The 20468-nt window shown below is 38.3% G+C and overlaps 1 protein-coding gene across 1 annotated transcript; it reads right to left on the minus strand.

The window, feature by feature from the left end:
* Positions 1–2463: 2463 nt before the first annotated feature.
* On the minus strand, positions 2464–19180 carry ltb4r2b (leukotriene B4 receptor 2b). The gene is made up of 5 exons (XM_038279519.1): positions 19024–19180; positions 10878–11436; positions 6705–6905; positions 6561–6604; positions 2464–3291 (listed from the first exon to the last, which is right to left on the minus strand). The coding sequence occupies exons 2-5, from the start codon at positions 11433–11435 to the stop codon at positions 3018–3020; spliced, it is 1077 nt and encodes a 358-aa protein (XP_038135447.1). The 5' UTR covers position 11436; positions 19024–19180; the 3' UTR covers positions 2464–3017.
* Between the last annotated feature and the right edge of the window lie 1288 nt (positions 19181–20468).

Here is a 20468-nt window from a genome sequence, read left to right on the forward strand (position 1 = left end):
CATTCAGGCAAGAACCACGACTGCATCAGAGCAGGGGCGGAGCTAGATGAGGGGCCAGGGGTGGCCATGGCCACCCTTAGCTAATCACTGGCCACCCATGTGGCCACCACTACCAATTTTTTCCCTCTAATACAGATGGTGACAGCAGTGATAATCTGAAGTGGAATATTTAAAACATTTAAATTTTTCATATAGTAACAATTGATTGACAACAAAATGCACTTTGGTTAATTATACAGTACACAACAATATACTAACATTAAAGATGATAAGTACAGAATTCATGCTCTTTTCAGAACTAGATTTTGTGTTTTATGGGGTAAAGAGAGAATTATGTCTCTCTGCAAGTCATTTAGGAGTCTTCAGTGAAATCATAGATAAATAACCATTTTAATAAAAACTTATTAAGCAATCAGTTTATGTAGATATTAGTACTTGTAAATATACATTTTATGCAGAATGATTATTGATAAAAGTAGGTAAGTAATGACAATAGAAAAGATGTCCACCCCAGAACTCAAACCTGAAAGAATTTAACCCACTATATATTTTATCTAGAAAGCGCAGATGTTTAAATATATGCGTCTATTTGTTAGCAAAGGCTGTAGGAAAGTATAGTTATGGATGTTGTGCTTGTTAATTTTCCTTTTGGAACAGGGTAGATTGACCCTGAGGTTCTGGTGCCTATCCACTTTCGGGCACCCCTCAGTGTTCATTGGTTTTTGCCTGGCCACCCTTATAAAAACTTTCTGGCAACGCCTCAGCATCAGAGCGACTTGGACTAACACCTTGCTTGGAACTGCTTTTTCAACATCCTGTATTTTGTTTGTTGGTGAATATCGTAGGTCCAATTTATTTTCTATGAATAGCTGACATCTTAGACATTGATTCAGAGGTCAGTGTTCGCTGTCAAAGGTTATGTTTCTGTCCAAAGTATCTCACTGATAAATGAATGACAAAAAGATCGCTAAACCAAAATAACCTTCTCTCCAGTTGAGAAGACTTTAGACAGACAGCGTTATCTTAAAAAAACATGTTTTATTTATTGATTTAAGGAAATTGTAGCAAATAATTAAAAAACAAAATTACATAGGAGAGGCGGACACAGTGCAATTTTTAATGCAAACACAAGAAGTAATACACTGTAAAAACATTTTCTTAAAATACAATGGAATTATGTACTAACAATATAAAAAATAACGGTAGTGTTTTATTTATATATATATTTTTTTATATATATATTATATATATATATATATATATATATATATATATATATATATATATATAGAGAGAGAGAGAGAGAGAGAGAGAGAGAGAGAGATGCAGCCCCTTCGATTCTCTATGTTGACTTGTGTTAAAAGGCTGACCCACTAAATACCAGCTTTTACATTAACGTATATACTTTTATTATTTTCATTGTAAATTTCTAATATCATGCAAAGAAATGATACGTTACACTGCTGGAGCGTTATATTATATTGATGGCATCGTTTTCTGACTTCTTAACTTTTGTACAGTGTATTGCCTACAGTTTTATATATCTGTGTAGTATCTGAATTTAACACTGACTCTTTTGAAACCATGTGGGGTGTAGGTTTACAAATGTTGAAGAGGAATTTTCTGCATTTGGTTGCAATAATTTTATATTTGTGCATACAGTTTAGATATGTACAACTTATATTTCTATCTAAGGTTATGAAAATCATTTGTTTTTACTGCTTGTGGGCCTCAAGGATTAAAACATCCTAATTTTGCCCACCTAGACTTCACATTCATGTCTGATTTAAGGTCCAATATTGTTGCTAATGATGAATGAAAAATTGTAAGTTCACATACGTGTGGTCGTATAGAACAAAATTCTTTAAAGAAAAATAAAACAAAAAACAAGGTAATGTGAAACAGTGTTAAGTGGGAGTATACAAGGTGGAAATTATAATAATAAAAATTACCATGAGGACTCAGAACTTTATCACAGACAAGCTTTTATGTTTTGTTTACCTCTTTCCATGAAAGATAAACCAAAGAGCAAAACAATCTTATTTATTTAGAGTATTGTTTTGTTTAGAAAAAGCACTGATACACAATGAACACATTTAGATATAGTATGCTTGTTTAAATTAAATTCTGAAAATAGACTTTTCGACTTTATTTAGTAGATTTTTTTAAATCATTGAACTTTTGAAGTCAATTTTAAACATCAGTTGTGGTGTTCCAACTTAATTAGGTTAATTGGCCGGAATACCACTATTAATTTGTCTTTAAGTTGTTCTGTTTCTTTTCAGAAACATTGTTTAAAATCGATCAGATCAAAAGAAAGCACATTCTTCCTCCATTTCTTTTTCTTCTGTTTTTAATACTTTTATTTTTTCAGAGAATCATATCAGTTTCCTAAAGTAAAGTTACAGATTTGTTTATGTTCTCGGGGTACTCTCCTCTGAAGTTTAAGACTAAGATTAAAACTTTCAACATAAGCCAGTTTATTCTGAATTCTAAATAAGATTACACGCTTTTTTTTTTTCTTAGCAAGTAATTTTGTTGTTAACAGCCTTAGCTGGACCAAAGCTTTGATGTTTAGGTGCACCACTTCCTGGATAGATCAACAGATCAGCTTAGTAAAACTCTTTTCAGCAAATGTGCGAATCCATGCAGTCTAAGAACACTTTTTCAAAAGCAGACCTCCATAGTCTAATAATGTTACAAGATTACATTTTTACCAGTTTTTTTATTATCTAAAGTGCATGTTGAGCTACATATATTATGTTCAAAAGTGGGACAGCATTGTTTTTCTATCATTTTCAGTAAAGGAGATGTATGGTTAAAGGTAGTTAAATGGTAATTTAGCGTCATTTATTTTGTAAACACACACAGACACACGTGCACATATATATATATATATATATATATGTGTGTTTTAGTCTGTAGTAATTTATGGTAATGTTTAAAAATTGAAGGCTTTACAGTGTAACTTGTCTTCTACCAGAAAACATGCATTTAGGTATATTTGGTGCTTTTAGCTAGATGCTTGATCCATTTGCTATATTTATACTTTCATTGTTTATTGACTCATTTTTAATATATCCCGTACTGTCTTTGCTAATCACACGACTCATTTTGTTTGCTGATTGATCCGATGACGACGTGCCTTCAAAGAGCTTAGCCATGAAGGCAAAGCCGTTTTTCTTGATGTAGGACTTTCCAGCAAAAGTATAAAGGACAGGGTTGGCGCAGCTGCTGATGAAAGCCAAAGCTGAGGTCACTGCTCGGCAGGACTGATGAATGCTGTCCAGCCTGTGGGATGAAAAGAAAGGAAAACTGTTAAGTGCAAGAATGAAGAACACTGAGGACAGTTCCCTTGGATTCTTTAGAAACTTAGAAATGGTAAATAACCTGTACTTCAATAGGACTGCCATGATTCTGCATTTTTGGTTCTGTTTAAGATTTCTTTTTGGGTTTAAGTTACACTTTGATTTCTGTCATTCTGTGTTTTCTTTGTCATTGGTTTCATTTCCATGTTGTGTCATTCTAGTTTTTTTCCACTTGTGTATTTCTTGATTACATGTGTTGCTCCTACAGTATATGTTGATGGTGGCAAGTAGCCACAGTTGCCCTGGGAGAGAAGGTAGGTAGCCAGCTTTTCCCTCTTCTCTTTCGGTATCAAATGGAGTTCCTCAGGCTCTGCATTAGGGACCATTCTCTTTAATCTTTGTGATATTTTATTAAAAGACACATTTATTTTGTCTATTATCTTAAACCATAATATTTTGGCATTGTATCAATGCTAAAGACAGGTGCTGCTTCGGTGGTTTTGTTACTGACTCTAGAATTGTTGAATCGTTTTTACATTTAAAGAATACCTCAAACAACCTGGAGATGTTAGTCTGTGTCACTGCTCCTGTTCTTAGCCTTTGAGGACAGGATTTCTAAGCGGGGCCAAGGACCAGAGGGTGTTTGGGGACCAGCAGATTTAGTCCTTGGTTTTTGCAGGTGACGTGTTTCTATTGGCTCCCTCCTGTAAACATCTATGTTGTCCACTGGGACGGTTTGCAGCTGAGTATAAAGGAGCGAGGACAAGGATCAGCTCCTCCAAGTTTGATGCCATGATTCTAAAGTTGGTTTGCCATTTTCAAGATGGCACACCTGCCTTACCTAATTAATGGGGAGAAGTTGACCTTAATTATTTTAAGGTTCTGTTCTCAAGTGAGGGGAAAATGGATCAGGAGATCAAAAGATGGATCAGCGTGGTTGCTGCTATAATGTAGCTCTGCTGTGGTTAACAGAGAGCTGAGCTTTTTACCAAATGGCCTTCAGTCTTACCCTCACCTATGGCCATGGAATATATTGGAAGAGCAAGATCAGTTTACAGGCGACTGAAATTATCTTTCTCTGCAGGGTGGCAGGTTTCTCTGCAGATAATAAGGGGAAGAGAATGACGATGCCTTTAAATATTTGTCCTTCTTTTATTCCTCAGGTTATAGAATGTGATAGTGTCATTATTTTCCTGGGTATCCATATTGACCTTAACATTTTAGTATCATGGCAACCCTACTATAAATTGAATAAAATGGGTAAAGGTTCAGGAAAACCTTTCCCTCACTTTTTTTTACCCGACATTTCCAAATAAGCATAGATATGTAATTTCTCTCCTGGCATGAAGACACTCGATTCTATTACAAAATGTCATTTTGTAAGAGATCTGGGAAAGAAGAGTCAGGGGATTTCAGACAAAGAAAATGAAAATCATTCAGAATCTTGCAAAAATTTGTTTTTCAATGTCACCAATATCACCAAACAGTTATTATCTGATACCAAACGAATTAGTAAAATAAATGCTGATCTTATATTACTTACTCTCTTTATTTTGTGCAACTAAATGAAACCTTTTGGAACTTTTCAAAGTGTCAGAAAACAGAAAGGTGATCCATACACTTGCTGCAAAAAAAAAAAAAAATTACTCTTTCCTTAAAGGGGAACGCCGTTTTTTTTTACATTGGGCCCTTAATTTTACGTCATTACATCATGTTCTACTCACCCATATGAGTTTTGTGTCATTTTGAGCCGTTCTGAAGATATTCTGTTGGGTTATATCCAAGTAACGTCTTCCTATGGGCAACGACTAAACTGTTCGTAATTTATTCTTTTTGGTACGCCAGCATTGATAACATGTAGGCGAATCACTGTCCCCCAAAACAATTCTAATTACCTAGTCGAATGAATAGAAGGGGCATGCTGATGAAGATTCTCAGCCATCCAGGTCATAGTCATTCCGTAAAAGTTAAAAAAACAATCCACTGGACTTGGTTTCCAAGATTTGAAGACGTTTCGCTACCACTCCAGGAAGCTTTCTCAATTCAAATGTGAATTGAGAACATTGAACATTTGAATTGAGAAAGCTTCCTGGAGGGGAAGCGAAACGTCTTCAAGTCTTGGAAACCAAGTCCAGTGGATTGTTTTTTTAACTTTTATGGAATAGAAGGGGTAAGGCGTAGCCGCCTGTGGCCCGAGGCTGCCTGTCACAACTCCAGTTCAGTGGGCGGACGACATCCTACACACGGCGCTTTGTTTTTAAAAGATATAAATATAAATAATATAACTGAGGATGTCTGGGGTACAGTGATTCGCCTACATGTTATGAATGCTGGCGTACCATAAATGATAAATTATGAACAGTTCAGTTTGTGCCTTCAAGTCGTTGCCCATAGGAAGACGTTACTTGGATACAACCTAACGGAATATCTTCAGAACGGCTCCAAATGACACAAAACTCATATAGGTGAGTAGAACACGATGTAATAACATAAAATCAAGGGCCCAATAAAAAAAAAAACTGCGTTTCCCTTTAATAGTCAAGTAACGAAGTACAAATACTTTGTTACTTGACTTAAGTACACTTTTTAGGTATTTATACTTTACTCCATTTCTTATTTTTCTTACTACTTCCAACTTCTACTCATTACATTTTCACACAAGTATCTGTACTTTCTATTCCTTACTTTTTAAAAACAAACGTTACTCGTTACTCTTGGCTTCAGTTTAATGTTTATAAATATTTATTTCACGTCATGTGCGCCACCCAAGCAGATCATTGGCGCCACCAACATCTAGTGAAAACTAGTGTGATTGGATGACTCATATAACGCAAACACTCATTGGTTAGGTAAAGGAAATCATCTGAAGCAAGCAGGTGTTCTTCAAACTGCAAACATGAATTGTCTACTGTATGCCATGCAACAATATTGGATGCTGAAATGTCTGAAAGTTCGGACACAGGCGAGGCCCTACATTTTTTTGAAATAGTTGAAAATTTGAGCTTTCAATTCATAAAGTGGCATCTGGCTGTTTTTTTTAAAGGTTACTTTATACTTTTATACTTTAAGTAGTTTTTGGAGCAAATACTTTTTCACTTTTACTTGAGTAAAGAGGTCAAGTTGATACTTTAGCTTTCATCAGAGTGCTTTTAAACTGCAGTATCTATACTTCTACTTAAGTAACAAATGTGTGTACTTTTGACACCACTGCTGAGCAGTAAAAGTATGTACAAGAAAACTTGTTTTACTCACACTTCTTTCGTTCTTGAACCCTCATTGTACCACTCTGCTGCAACCTTTGAGACACAAATCCGTTTTTAATCAGAGCAAGAAGCAGGAGCAGAATTGAGAGAAGTTCTCATTGGTTTGACTATAGGTTAAAACTGATTCATTCACCTGCACCATGTTGATTACGTGGTATGGGAACCAAAATACGCCAAATGTTATAACAATGGCGAGGATGAGTTTTTCGCTGCGAATCATTCGTTGGAACTGGGTCTGCCTCAAGCGTCTCAGGGTGAGGACGTAGCAGGTTATGATAACTGCATATGGAAGAATGAATCCTGAAACAGTCTCTAGAGCGTACTGGAACCTGACCTGCAGAGAAAAGCAAGGGAGAAAAACACACTTAAAGAGATATTGACACAAACAAAGAATCTACATGTTTATGTTGGAAAAACTTGAAACTGCTGGACTCTTTCTAGTTGCCAACTAAATTTAAGAAACATATTGTTATTCATTTTTGTTAACGTGTTTTAAATTTGTTTTGTTTGTACAAATCTATTAATATAATATGTCTATGAAAGTAATTTCTTAAGATTTTTTTTTTCCTCCCCTGTCCTCACGTCTTAATAAAACGAAGTACTGACACTTTTTGTGTCACATTGTTAAATGGCAGAGGTCAGTCTGTCTTAGAAGGCAAGGATTTTCTTCAAGACTGAGAATGATTGTTTCTGGTTTTGGCTGCTTTAGATTGTAGATGAAATGTAAAACAATAACAAATATGAGTAATGATATGGTAAACCCCAGTAGAGATCTGATTCTTAAGAAACGGGTGTAATACAGTTTGTCCCACTGGAGTTGCCTAATGATGCCGTGATAAGAAAGAGCAAGGTACCTACACTGGCAATACAATATTTGTTAATGCAATAATTGAAATATGTTTGTTTTAACAAATGTCATTTATAGACAGACAGACAGACAGACAGACAGGCAGATGCATGAATACATGCGTCTATGTATGTACACTGCTCAAAAATGGGCAAAAAAATAAAGGGAGAATGTAAACAACACAAAATAACTTAAGTCAAATAAAACTTCTGTGAAATCACTGTGCACTTAGGAAGCAATAGTGATTGACAAATAATTTCACATGCTGTTGTGCACGAAATGGACTCTATGTTGGGATCCTCAGGCTTGCCCACCAGAGGGCGCCGAGGATTCTCTTCAGCTCTTTGTATTTTCTCCTTAGGGCTGGAGTTACTGTTGGGATCTGGAGATTACCCTCTGTCTCCAGCAGAGTGCACTGTGGGTCTTCTGGAGCTGGAACCTTCCAGCACACCTGATTTCCATCCACTCATCAGGAGACCTCCCCTTTATAAGCTCCTGCCAGACCTTGCTTCCATGCCGCAGTGTTGATCTTAGTTGGTTAGCTTCCTGAGCCTCAGTTACAGATTGAATCTTGGTTGTCCCTAGTGTGAGATCTGATTCTAATCTCTCCTTTGTCTGTGCCTCACAGGAAACCTGTCTCTGGTCTGAAGCTCAGGAAGAGCTGCCTCACAGGAAACCAGTCTCAAGCCTGAAGCTCTAGGAGAGCTTAACCTGCTAATCTGCCCTGGTGAGCCAACCTGAAGGTTCCTATGTGGATATTCCCTCTTGTTCTCTGCAATGAGCTGGAAGCTCAGCCTGAGCAATCCTATGTGGATATTCCCTGTTGTTCTCTGCAGTGAGCTGGAAGCTCAGATCAAGGTCTGCCATGCTAAGCCTGAAGCTAGACGCTTAGCTTCCCATGAACTCTGCTAACCAACAGTCTCCAGTCCCAGTTAAGACTTTAGTGAACCAGCCCTGAACCTGTTCCAGAACTTATTCTTTATCGTGTGCTTGTGTTCCACAATAAACTCAGTTGAACTTTTACCCAGTTTCCGTGTGTGTTCTGCATTTTGGGCTTAATTCAGATACCCATCATGACACTCTACAACCCACGTAAGTGGCTCAGGTGGTGCAGCTCATCCAGGATGGCGCATCAATGCAAGCAGTTGCAAGAAGGTTAGCTGTGTCTGTCTAAAGGATGGAAGAGCTAACAGGAGACAGGCCAGTACCCCAGCAGATGTGGAGGGCAACAACCCAGCAGCAGGACTGCTACCTCCGCCTTTGTGCAAAGAGGAACAGGAGGAGCACTGCCAGAGCCCTGAAAAATGAGCTCCAGCAGTTAGAAACTGACTCCATGATGATGGTATGAGGGCCTGACGTCCACAGATGTGGGTTGTGCTCACAGCCCAACACCATGCAGGATGCTTGGCATAAACCAGAGGCACACCAGGATTGGCAAATTGTGACATAGTCTGGAAACAACATGGATGGTTTGGCAGTGGTCATTAAGGGGGTGGGGTCGCACTTCTTTGGAGGGCCACACTAGAGACTGAAATTTTTTTCAGGAATCCCACAGGTCACGGGTTTCCTGTGGGATGGGAGTCAGTATTAGTAATGATCACGTGATTGGGACGGTAAAGGATTAAACATTAACGGGATCCTAGAAAAAAACTAGGAGCTATGCCAAAAAATAAATTAAAATAGAAAAAAAATTCAATACTGGCGCCGCCAGTACTGAATTTTTTTTTCTTGAAGCCTACACTATAATGCAAGTCAAAAAAACTACAGGACCCAAAAACCAACAGTGCTTCCGCTCTGAGTTTTTCACCCGCGCTCAAAAACAACAATGGAGGGACCAACAGTTACTACAGTTAGAAACAGGAACTTAACTGACCCTTCATAGAAATTCAGATTCAATGTATTGGCAGAAATCTTATTGAAGACATCAAGAATGGGAGTGGTGCAGGAGCGGGAGTCATTCTGAATGGGAGCAGGATGGGAGTGGGAGTATTTTCACCAGGAGTGGGACGGGACAGGATTTAGATTTCTACTCTGGCCCGGGATCGGGATGGGACACATTTTTTTTTCTGTTGGAGTGGGACGGGACAGGAGTGAAAATCCACTCCTGTGTCAGTCTCTAAGCCACACAGACCTCCATGTGCCCACAGGAGGTAGCATAACCTCAGACCTCTTCTGAGACTATATGCTGGTGTGTTTGGCCCTGGGTTCCTCCTTATGAAGGACAATGCAAGACCTCATGTGGCTGGAGTGTGTCAGCAGTTCCTACAAGGCATTGAAGCTATGGACTGGCCCTTTCCCCAGACCTGAAAGCGATTGAGCACATCTGGAACATCCTGTCTCGATCCATCCCCCAACGTCACGGTGCACCACAGTCAGTCCAGGAGTTGGCAGCTTCTTTAATACAGGTCTGGGAGGAGATCCCTCAGGAGACCATTCGCCACCAGGAGCATATGGAGCATGTCCAGGTGTTATACACACAATACTGAGTCTCATTTTGTTTAAAGGGCATTACATCAAAGATGGATCAGCCTGTAGTGTGGTTTTGCACTTTAATGTTGTATTTGATTTCAAATGCAGACTCTATTGGTTCATACATTTGATTTCTATTCATGATTTTTGTGTGATTTTGTTGTCGGCACATTCAGCTTTGTACAGAACAAAGCATTCAATAAAATAATTTAATTCATTCAGATGTAGGATGCGTTATATGAGTTTTCCCTTTATTTGTTTTAGCAGTGTATATTTCTTGCTTTCTCTTTCCAACAGAAACTACTACTGTAGCTCACCCTTTCTTTCCAAGATAGATTCACTTTCCATAATTACTTAATTTCAATAAATAGGTCTATGACAAGCCATTCACTCATGAACTATTTGTTTTTTGTTTGGATCTCCCTCTTCGGTGTTGCTTTGAAAGCGCTGTCTTTTCCTCAGAAAAAATATTTTAATAGCTACTTATTATCTGGTGTGTTATTTTTTTTTTCCCCTAAGGACTCTTAAATCATAGTTTTTGGGCTTCTATACGGTCTCTTCCTGTCATTTCAAGCTCAAGCCAGACACTACAGGTGATTGTGTTAATTGGCCCCAGATCTGATTTTGACAGAGGGTCCTCCTAAAATTGATCTGTTCCTCTCTACTGTCACCAAATGCCTTCTCAGGATGAAGGATTGCTTTAAAAAGTGATTAATAATGGGTCGATCCTATTAATAATCAGTTATCAGCATTTTTACAACACACTTCTATTATAATAGATGTAATCATAAGATAATGAAATATGAAAGACTGAATGATTCCAAATCAAGTTGCCAAGATTCCCTAATTTCATAGCCAAAGAGGGCACGGATCAAACAGGCTTTGCACTGTCTGGCGAACTTGACGCAATCAACACTGATCCTCAGCATCATCACAACATTTTACATTAAAATGTTACCAAAAACAAGTAAAAATATTATCAAAACTTACATGACTGGCAATGGTGTGATTCGGCGCACACACAATCCGTATCTTAGTGGTATTGCCATCAGGCTCCTCTTCCAGTTCTCGAAACACCAATGAGGGGATGGCGATCACCATGACCAGAACCCACATGCCCAGGATCACCCTAATCACAATCTTTCTGGTTATTAGAAACAGCTTCTGTGGAAACAGTACTGCCACCATCCTGTGAACGCTCATCAGGGTGATCAGGAAGATGGAGGCGTACATGTTGGCATTGCACAAGTAGAAGAGACCTTTACACAAAACTGAGCCGAAGATCCATGACTGCTTGGCCAAGTAGATGATGAAGAAGATGGTGAGTGCCATCAGCAATCCATCTGCACATGCCAGGTTGAGAATGAGGATGGTGGTGACAGAGCGCTTCCTGGTGCGCGCTAGGATGCTCCAGACGATGAAGAGGTTGCCGGGTACGCCCAGGAGGAAAACTAGGCTTAGGATCAGGGCGCCGATGGCTGTGGCGTAATCATTGCTTACGGAACTATCTTCTTCCTCTGGGTGTATTTGATTCTGAGAGTGGACCATTCTAAAAAAGATTTGATTAGAAAGAGAGTTTTTAGAAATTACACACTTTGTTGGTATAAATAGTCAGAAATCTCTTTCCTACAAACTAAGAGCAGTAGACTCAGAATTGCTTGTCACATATTTATCAATCTAAACATTTCCTTTTTTTCCTGTTGACTTAGAATGACCAAACTTTTATTCCTCTTTTAAAAAGATACATTTCAGGACTAACATAAGCATGAATGCAGTCTTTTATTTTTGATTTCATCATTCAAATTGTGGATTAATTATACAAAAAACAACAACACAGATTTTAAAGAAAAAGCAGAAAAAAACCAAACAAGAATTGAAACCTTTTTCAACGGCCATTCCAAAGATGTCACCCAGGGTTGTATTAGGTTCAGGGCAGAATTTGATTTTGGGGCCCCTCCTATTTAATAGATTGAGCTTTAAAGCTATGAAAATATATTATATATATCCATGGTCAGTTTAAAAATTTTGCATTTAAGACCCCTGATTGTTTGAGGGTCCTACAAAAAAGCCAATTTGCATTAGTTCAGCTCTGCTGTGACCGACTGATTAAACAAATAAAGGGTCTGGATCAACCAGGAACCCACCTGGGCCTAAAGACGCACCACCAGCTGAAATATTCTCAAAAACTAATGTATAAATCTTCCATAAAGCTCATTAAACATCAGTATGATCAAATAAAGTGACAAGGAAGAAATTATTAATCTTGAAAACACAACTGAATAACTATTTTACAGTTGGTTACGACTTAAATCGAACAATTTGGATGTAATGATAATGGGTTTAAGGAATCAAAGAGAGGATTTCAATCTTAAGGTCAGTGCACCTTCTGCTAAGCATGGTGGAAATCCAGGTTGATTGCAACCATTTTGTTAAATAAAAGAATCAGAGGCTTGCTTTCATATTCAACAAAGTTAATAGTTGAATTGTTAAAGAGGCATTATGGAGTTTTTTAATAATACTGCCCCCTGAGACAGAAACAAGGAACTGCAGCTTTCTTCTGCTATCTGTCGAAGCGTACCCTCAAATCACAAGGTTTTTTTGGGGGGGGGTTATTACTTTTTTACTGTGCATAGACCTGCTATTGGTGTTTCAACTGGATGTCGGTCACTTCTCACTATCCACAAAAATCCATCCTGACGATAACTCTTTGATTGTTTGCTTTGGACCCATTTCTTGATGTCACATATGCTCAGCAGAGACGGACATTCTGACCAGAAGTACATTCAGGGAAAATAGGCCACAGGCTTATAGCTGCATCAGTCCTGTGCTACAGAGGTGTCAGACTGCTCATCAAACCGTGTTTTAGTTGTAAAAACATGGTTTGATGATTTGTTTGTTTGAAAACAGTTGAATAATAGAACAGGACAATGGTACCAAATTCTCATCTAAATAGGTTGGAATGGATGAAGCTTTTGTATTAATCTTCATAATCAACAAAGTTAACCCAGGAAAATGTGATGATTTCAAAGAACTGATTTCTGAAATGAAATGTGGTCAAATATCCAGCCAGCATTATCCCCACAGGTTTCTAAAGGTCCATCCATTTTCTGTCACGCTTTATCCCTGCTGGAGTAGTGAGGTGTGCTCCAGCTGTCTACTGGTGAGAGGCGGGGTACGCCCTGGACAGGTGGCCAGTCCATCGCAGGGCAACACTGAGACAAACAGGACAAACAACGATTCATGCACACTCTTAGCCTCGTGAGACCATCCTGATCTCGCAAGCTTTCAAGGTTTCACTCGCAGATCAGTCTGGAGCCTCTCCCTTAAAGAAAATTTGGAGCCGTTCACCAAACGAACGTCCAATCAGCGTTGGCTTTCAGGCGGGTTGAGGTGTGACGCAACGAGAAGCGCGACACTTCAGTCTAAAGAACATGGCGGCTTCAGCCGATGAAACTAGTCTTAGCGTGGCTATCGAGCAAGTTTTATCGGAATTACAGAGTATTTCTTCACTGAAAGAAGAGCAAAACACTGCTCTGGAGGCTTTTCTCAGAGGAAAAGATGTTTTTGCTCTTCTCCCGAGCCTGGCTTGTGGTTGTGTTTTCATCGTCGCTCTGTTAGAACGTCATATGCTTCCTTGATCTGATTGGTTTATTTGGCCCGTCTATCACCAACATAGGCCAATCAGCTAACCAGTATTTTCGCCCCTTCCCAAAATTACTTCAACGCAGGGACGTGGCTAGACCTATTTTAGGGTGGCTGAAGTCATCCCTTCGTTGGTATTAGCCACCCCATAATTATTTTGCGATTTTTATTGTTATTTTTTTATTTATTGATTTTTTTTCCATATAACCCCAAACAATTGCAGTAAAGCACTGAAAACGAGCCACCAAGAAGGCAAGTAAATCTGAAGATAAGTTCCTGTTAGTTTATTTACAAACACAATTATTTATACAATTATTAATATCGTTAGGATATTCATTTCCTTCATTGGCTCCGCGTCCAGCGTCACGTCACGTGGTACACGGCCGTCAACTGGACCATAGCAGCTGTGCAGTGCAGCAACAGCGCGCCCTTTGAATCTCCACACAGTCATCGAGCTTGATTAGGAAAGTTATGGTTGCGTGCAGATACATACGGTGAGTTTGCCATTTGATGTCAGCGGTTTACATTTTCTTCACTTTACCTGGAGTGAGGAAAGAGACAATATAGGCCTAATAGCTTGTCTGATTCAGTAGGAATTACGTTACCATGGTGAACAAAGTCAGTGGTGTGGGAAAACACGATGTTGTTGTAGCCTACTAGCATCATTATAATAGTTTTGTCACAGGAGCAGTGATGGGCAGTAGCGCCGCTACATGTAGCGAAGCTATTAGTTTAACTACATTTTCAAGTAGCTTGACCGTAGCGTCGCTGCTTTATTTATCAAGTAACTTTCCTGTAGCGACGTTATTGTTTTGATCAAGTAGCGACGTAGCGTCCACAAACGCTACAAAATCCAGGGCAAAACTAAGAAATGAAACCAGGTTTTCTATTTCTAAACAACAATCAGCCACAAAACTACTGTAAATAGCAGTTTCAGCTGACGCTTTATAAGTGGCGTAGTAGCACAGGCACACTCCGTAGGGTTAAACAAGCGCACCTTCTTCTTCTTCTTATGGGGTTTTATGGCGGTTGGCAGACTTGTGAATTGTGCATTACCGCCACCAACTGATATGGAGTAAAGCAAGAAAACAGAAAACGATTCACCCCCCCCCCCCCCCCCAAAAAAAAAAAAAAAAAAAAAAAAAAAAAAAAAAAAAAAAAAAAACCTGTGTAACTTAAACCAACATAATACTAAATCACATTTGCCCATATAATTTTAATTTACTCTAGGTCATCTTAACTCTGCCAGTTTCTGATGGTCCCATCGGTCCTCCCATCATACTTCCAACCATCTCCCAGTTCAAATCTTTAATGTCCAGATATTTTTCTGCAGCCTTCACTATTATTTTGATTTTTTCCGTTTTTTTTGTTGTCTGTGCAGTACAATTAATAACTTCTACCATGAAAAGAACAAAATTTGTCTTTTTAACAATAAGTGAGTCTTCATCAATTTTTAGAGATTTCTCTAGAGGTTTGGAATTTGCTGTGTGTTGAACTGTAGGTTTGGGTTTTTCTGACTGAGATGGGATCCTTTTTGCAGCTTCAGCGTAGGTTATTCCGAGCTCAAATTTCATTTTTTTAATTTCCTCAGACCTTTTGCTTGCTTCACAGCCGCGATAGGCAGCAGTATGTTCTCCACCACAATTACAGCATTTTATTTTAGCTTCTTTTCCACATTTTCCGTACTCATGTTCTCCTGCACACCTTCCACACCTCTGTTTCCCTTTACAAACTGCTGCAATGTGACCGAATTTTTGGCATTTGAAACATCTCAATGGTGGAGGATTGTAGATTTTGACATTATAGCTTATGTAACCGATGAATACTTTGCTTGGTAATTGCTCTTCTTCGAATTTAATTAGCACAGATAAACTGTCAGATCTTTCTCCGTTTCTTGTTGTTTTTAACCGTTTTACTTCTTTTACTTTTGCACCTCTTATGTTTTCCAGAATCTCTTTTTCAGAAATTTTTAGAGGAACTCCTCCAATGACTCCCCTGCTGAACTTTTTGTTCTCCATTAAGCTGCACTGAACTCTTATCCCGTCAATTTTGTTGATCCGTATTGCTTTGCCTTGCTGGGCGCTGTCTCTGCAGATAATTAGCAGGTCTCCACTGTACAGAATTCTGGCACCTCTGACTTCTCCGACAAGTTTATTGATGGTTTTTGTTAAGTGAACCGGATTCCAATTTGTAAAAGAGTCTGCCTGATTAACGACTTTGAATATGACTTTGAATTCATTTTGTTGTGCTGTGGAATGTATGGAATGATCATCACTGGATTGTTCTGAACTAGATTCCCCTTGAACTGATCTCTGTTTTTTCCGCTTTTTCTCATTTTTTGATGTTGCTATCTTCCAACCTTCATTGTCACTATTTCCCTCTTCCATCCCACAAGAATCGCTTCCTGTTTCCTCACTACTCACGGCCCAAGACATTTCTCCATAAGCAGCTTCAAAACACGCGCCATGCACCAAACGACCATCCACATGCAATCTTTCCGGCCTTCCACCTCCGACGTTTCTTCTTCGTGGGAAATTTTCACGTCTAACAAGCGCACCTTTTCCGAGGCTGTCGTTCTATTGGCTGGAAAGGTTGCTAGGCAACGATCCAACTGCAGTCTGAGAGAGCAAAACAAATCCGCAAGCAGAGCGTAACTGAGACCCGTGCAGAGCGGAGATGGAGGCAAGCGAGAGGAAAAAATATCTGTGATAATATAGAAAATATCTGTTTAAATCTGAGAGAAGAAACAAAGATTTTTGAGAGAAGAGAAAATATTTGAGAGAGAGCGCATGTTTTGAGTGTGAGCATTATAAGTTTTGAGTGCAAGAAGATGAAATTCTTTTCTCTAATTGAAGTTATGTGCTCTTGCATTATGGCAGGATAATTCTCCCATATCTATGTGCCACCAGTCTGATAGGGCGACACTGTGTGATATGGTAGTGCTTCCTTGGGTTGACTATAGTTCTAAGTTGTACGTTTCATATACTGTTGATTTTGTGTTTTCATTAATACATTGTACTTAAAAATACTTCCTTTATTTGCATTAAAACTTTGTCAGACTGATGTGAAAAAGTCTCAAGGATATCCTTCTTTGCAATGATGCTATTGCCTATTGCCTACTGTCCATTTATGCAACTTGTATTTTGTGGTTAAACTTTAGATTAAGCAGAAATCTATCAAAGATAATGCTGCATTTATTGTTAAGTTCCTCACATATATGTGTTTCTCTCTGTGCCAGGTGTAGAGAAAGACATGCCAAAGTCCAGGTCACACACACACACCAAGCACACACACAGAAACAGGGTTATTGCAAAGCAGACAGGGGTTCCTGACAGGTTGTGGGTGCAGGGGAGATGGGGAAAGATGAATGGCCAGGTTAAGGGTTTATGAAGATGTTGGGAGTCTGTTGGTTAGACAACTGTCTTCTGTAGAAGGTTTCCATTATGATGAGTGGCGAACCACTTGCCTTCTTCCATTTATGCAGTAATGCATGGCACCTACCATTTACTCTTTGTAATTTAGCACATTTTAACTGGTGTAGTTTAGTTGGTGAAGTAGCATTAGTGAGGGAAGTGTTTCCCAGGTATGTTGCTCTTAAAATAATGAATTTATAGACAGCGCCTTAGAAAGTGCACTGAAAAAATTTCGGCGCGCGCTATGCGCGCGCAATATCTTACCTAGGGGCTAAGCCACCCATGTCTCTCAAACCTAGTGACGGCCCTGCTTCAACGGAAGGTTTCCAGATGGATATGCGGAGCAAATCCATCTGGCGGAGTCAGGTTAGCACACTCTAACACCTGAGTAGAATTTAGAGAAGTCAATTAACCAGTCATGTTTTTGGACTGTGGGAGGAAGCTGGGGTACCTGGAGAGAACCAACGCATGCTAAGGGAGAACATGCAAACTCCATGTTGAAAGACCCAGGGCCAGGAATTGAACCTGGAAACTTCTTGCTGCAAGGCAGCAGTGCTACCCACTGCCTCACTGTGCAGCCTGTAGGTCTCCAAAGGTGAATTATGCAAATATTAGCAAGGATTTTGACAAAGGCGCCAGAGAAAAATCCTCCTCAAATATGTCTAAAGAGCACAAACGCTTTTCACAATTATTTATTTAATAATTTTCTACATTATAAATCCTAAACATATAACTATTTGTAGCACTAAATATTTTCTCTGTTCTTAGATCTGAAAAAAACTTTTTTTAAGTTTGGTTTGTAAACACTGGACAAATTTGACGTTTTGGTCCTGCACTATAAAATGCGTAAAGAAGTCTTTAAAGTGTTAGGTCATTAAAAGTTGGGGAAGATTTAATTAGTGAAAAAGAAGATGTGTGCCAACCTGACGTAATCTCTAAAATATCTACAGCAAGCTAAAGCATGTGAAAAAGTAGCAGCAGTGCGTCAAAGACGTATTTCATCAGTTTCATATAAATAGTTTTACGTCCCCCAGAATTCTTTTACTCTCTATCACTTTACTTATTAACTTTGTAGATCAGAGATCATTCGGCCTCTGGGTTGACTATAACAAAGCAATTAATTCAGTTTTTCTTTACTTAGAAGACCAGTATTTGTTTCCCCCTCATCACTTCTTAACAGATGCAACATAAACTGCTATGTATCTTGTAGAATGTAACAGAAATTATGTAAAATGTACTACTTGATTATTGTTAAAAGGAAAACATAGCAAAAGTCTGAAATAATTTGAAGCTGAGCAGAAAATAAAGATGTAGCAGGCAATAAAGCTGGATATCAGGGTTATTTAAGTGATTTTTTTATGCATTTGTTTGTGTGATAATAGTGCTTTAAAATACAGTTAACAACCAATTAATAAAAATCCTTACAGATTTAGATTTGAAATTATTTTCATTCAATAAGTCATGTTTTTTCTATAGAAATGAGACAGGCATTATTGTAAATATTTGAAAATAAAGTAATATGAGTTCCAACTAAATCTGTTCATAGACTTTTCAGCAATCAGTCAAAAATCCTAATTGAAATTACAGCAGTTTGTTCTTCTTACTGATTTTTTTTCTTTCTCTAATTCTACTGCTTTTTCAGTGATTTGTCTTTGGAATAAGCTCCAAATATACTGCGTGATATTGGAAGGCCTCCCCACCATCACCCTAATCCTTAGCTCCTTGCGCTTATTTTCTATTAAATAAAAGTAACAACGCTGATGTGCCTCTCTGACATCTTTCTATTACTCCCAGTGAAAAGAAACATTTTGGTAAAATGATTAGTTTAAATTGAAATATGTAAAAAATATAACTTGTTTTGGACTTCAGTATAAACCCTTAATGTTCGGATAAAATAAAAAAGGGAGAAAGTTTGGGTTTAAAACCATGTAACACTGAATTGAGAAATAAATATTTACAGCGGATCAGTATTAAGATACTTTGCCACAGATTTGTAATAAATTCCAATTGTGTGCAAATTCAGAAGAGCCAAGATGACGGAAAGAAAGCGACAAATAAAAGGTGAATTCAGAGTTACTAACCTCTAATTAGGTTGGCTTTTTGGTGATCTTTGTTGGATGAAAAAATCCGGCTCTCGTCCTGCTTTCAGTCTCTGTTAGTTTATTATAAAGGAGATCTTGTCCTTCCCTGCAGGTTGCAACATGCTTTGGTTTTACAGCACAAGGAAGAGAGGTGTGTCTTTCTCCAAGACTGCAACACCCCCGAGCTTTCCTCACTGACAGTTCTCATATATGATCATTTTATCAAGCATTCTGCTAAAAACAAATATACTTTATCATATACAATAATGCATATTTATGTATGGTTGCCCAAATGTTGTCAAACTACATTCAGATTAGTGTTGCCCTGAAGGGAATCTTTTACTCAGCTTCTGTGTTGTGAAATGATACAAAGAGTAAGAGTGATTCAAGTGCTCACAAAACCTCCCTCCCTAATGGATGCTGAACGTGCAGAGACAAACATGATCAGTCCGAATGCTCACGCAAATAAAACTTACAAGTTGAAACATGTCAAATTGTAACAGGAATGCCATTTTCCACGTAAAGGCGGAGATCAAAAGGAGCACAAGTCCCTGCCAGAACCTCAAGAATAGAACAGGAAGTCTTCTGTCCTGAATTTTCTAGCATTTCTTTTTACTGGAACTGCCTGATCACTATCACTGGCCTCATCTCTGACATTCATGGTATCACTCGCTTTTCAGCTTGAAGTACCTGAATGAGGGATGGAATGGAACCAGTTTGTTTCACTGTGCCTGGAATCTGCTTGATTTACATCTGAATAATTTCACTGTTTGGTTGACATAAGCTGAATAGTTTTAGGATTATTAGTTGTTTTGGGTAATTTATCAAGATTCACTTTAATCACCTTGTGTTTGTTTTAAAGGTGTCATGGTATTAAAGGTATATTGTATAATTCCAGAGGATTATTTAACGTTTTTCCTGTTTTATTTATGTTAGTCTGTTTTTATTTCTTGTGGGTTTCTAGTCGAGCTGCTTTCTATTACCTGTTCTGCTTTCTGTTCTGCTTTCTGCTAACGCTCCTGGACTCAGTCAGTCTGTGATCCACCTGTAGGTGTAGAAGCATGGAGATCCACCCTTCTGAGCACATTCCACATCAGATGCAAATCAAATATCCGTCCTTCATTCTTCTGGATTGTTGGAGTCTTTTGTTTTATAAAACATACGGCTTCTGATTAAGCAAATCATTTGTTGAAACATGATTTTACCAAATGTTTTATTTATTTTAGCTGTTGGATTTGCATTGTGAATTGGTTTGAACACATTCCAATAGCTCTAAATTAATTAAAATCTAATTTGATTACATTATAAATTCCTCAAGAGAAACTTTGGTTCTAAAATGCACCATCCATGCTAAACTGTGATATCATTGCATCATTTTATTGATTAAGATATTCGCCCATGTTTTTTTCCTTCTTTATGAACATATCTTAGTTTAGTTAAGTTTC

The sequence above is a fragment of the Cyprinodon tularosa genome, unplaced genomic scaffold (genome assembly GCF_016077235.1).
Source record: "Cyprinodon tularosa strain WSP-4 unplaced genomic scaffold, ASM1607723v1 ctg102, whole genome shotgun sequence".
Lineage (NCBI taxonomy): Eukaryota > Metazoa > Chordata > Actinopteri > Cyprinodontiformes > Cyprinodontidae > Cyprinodon > Cyprinodon tularosa.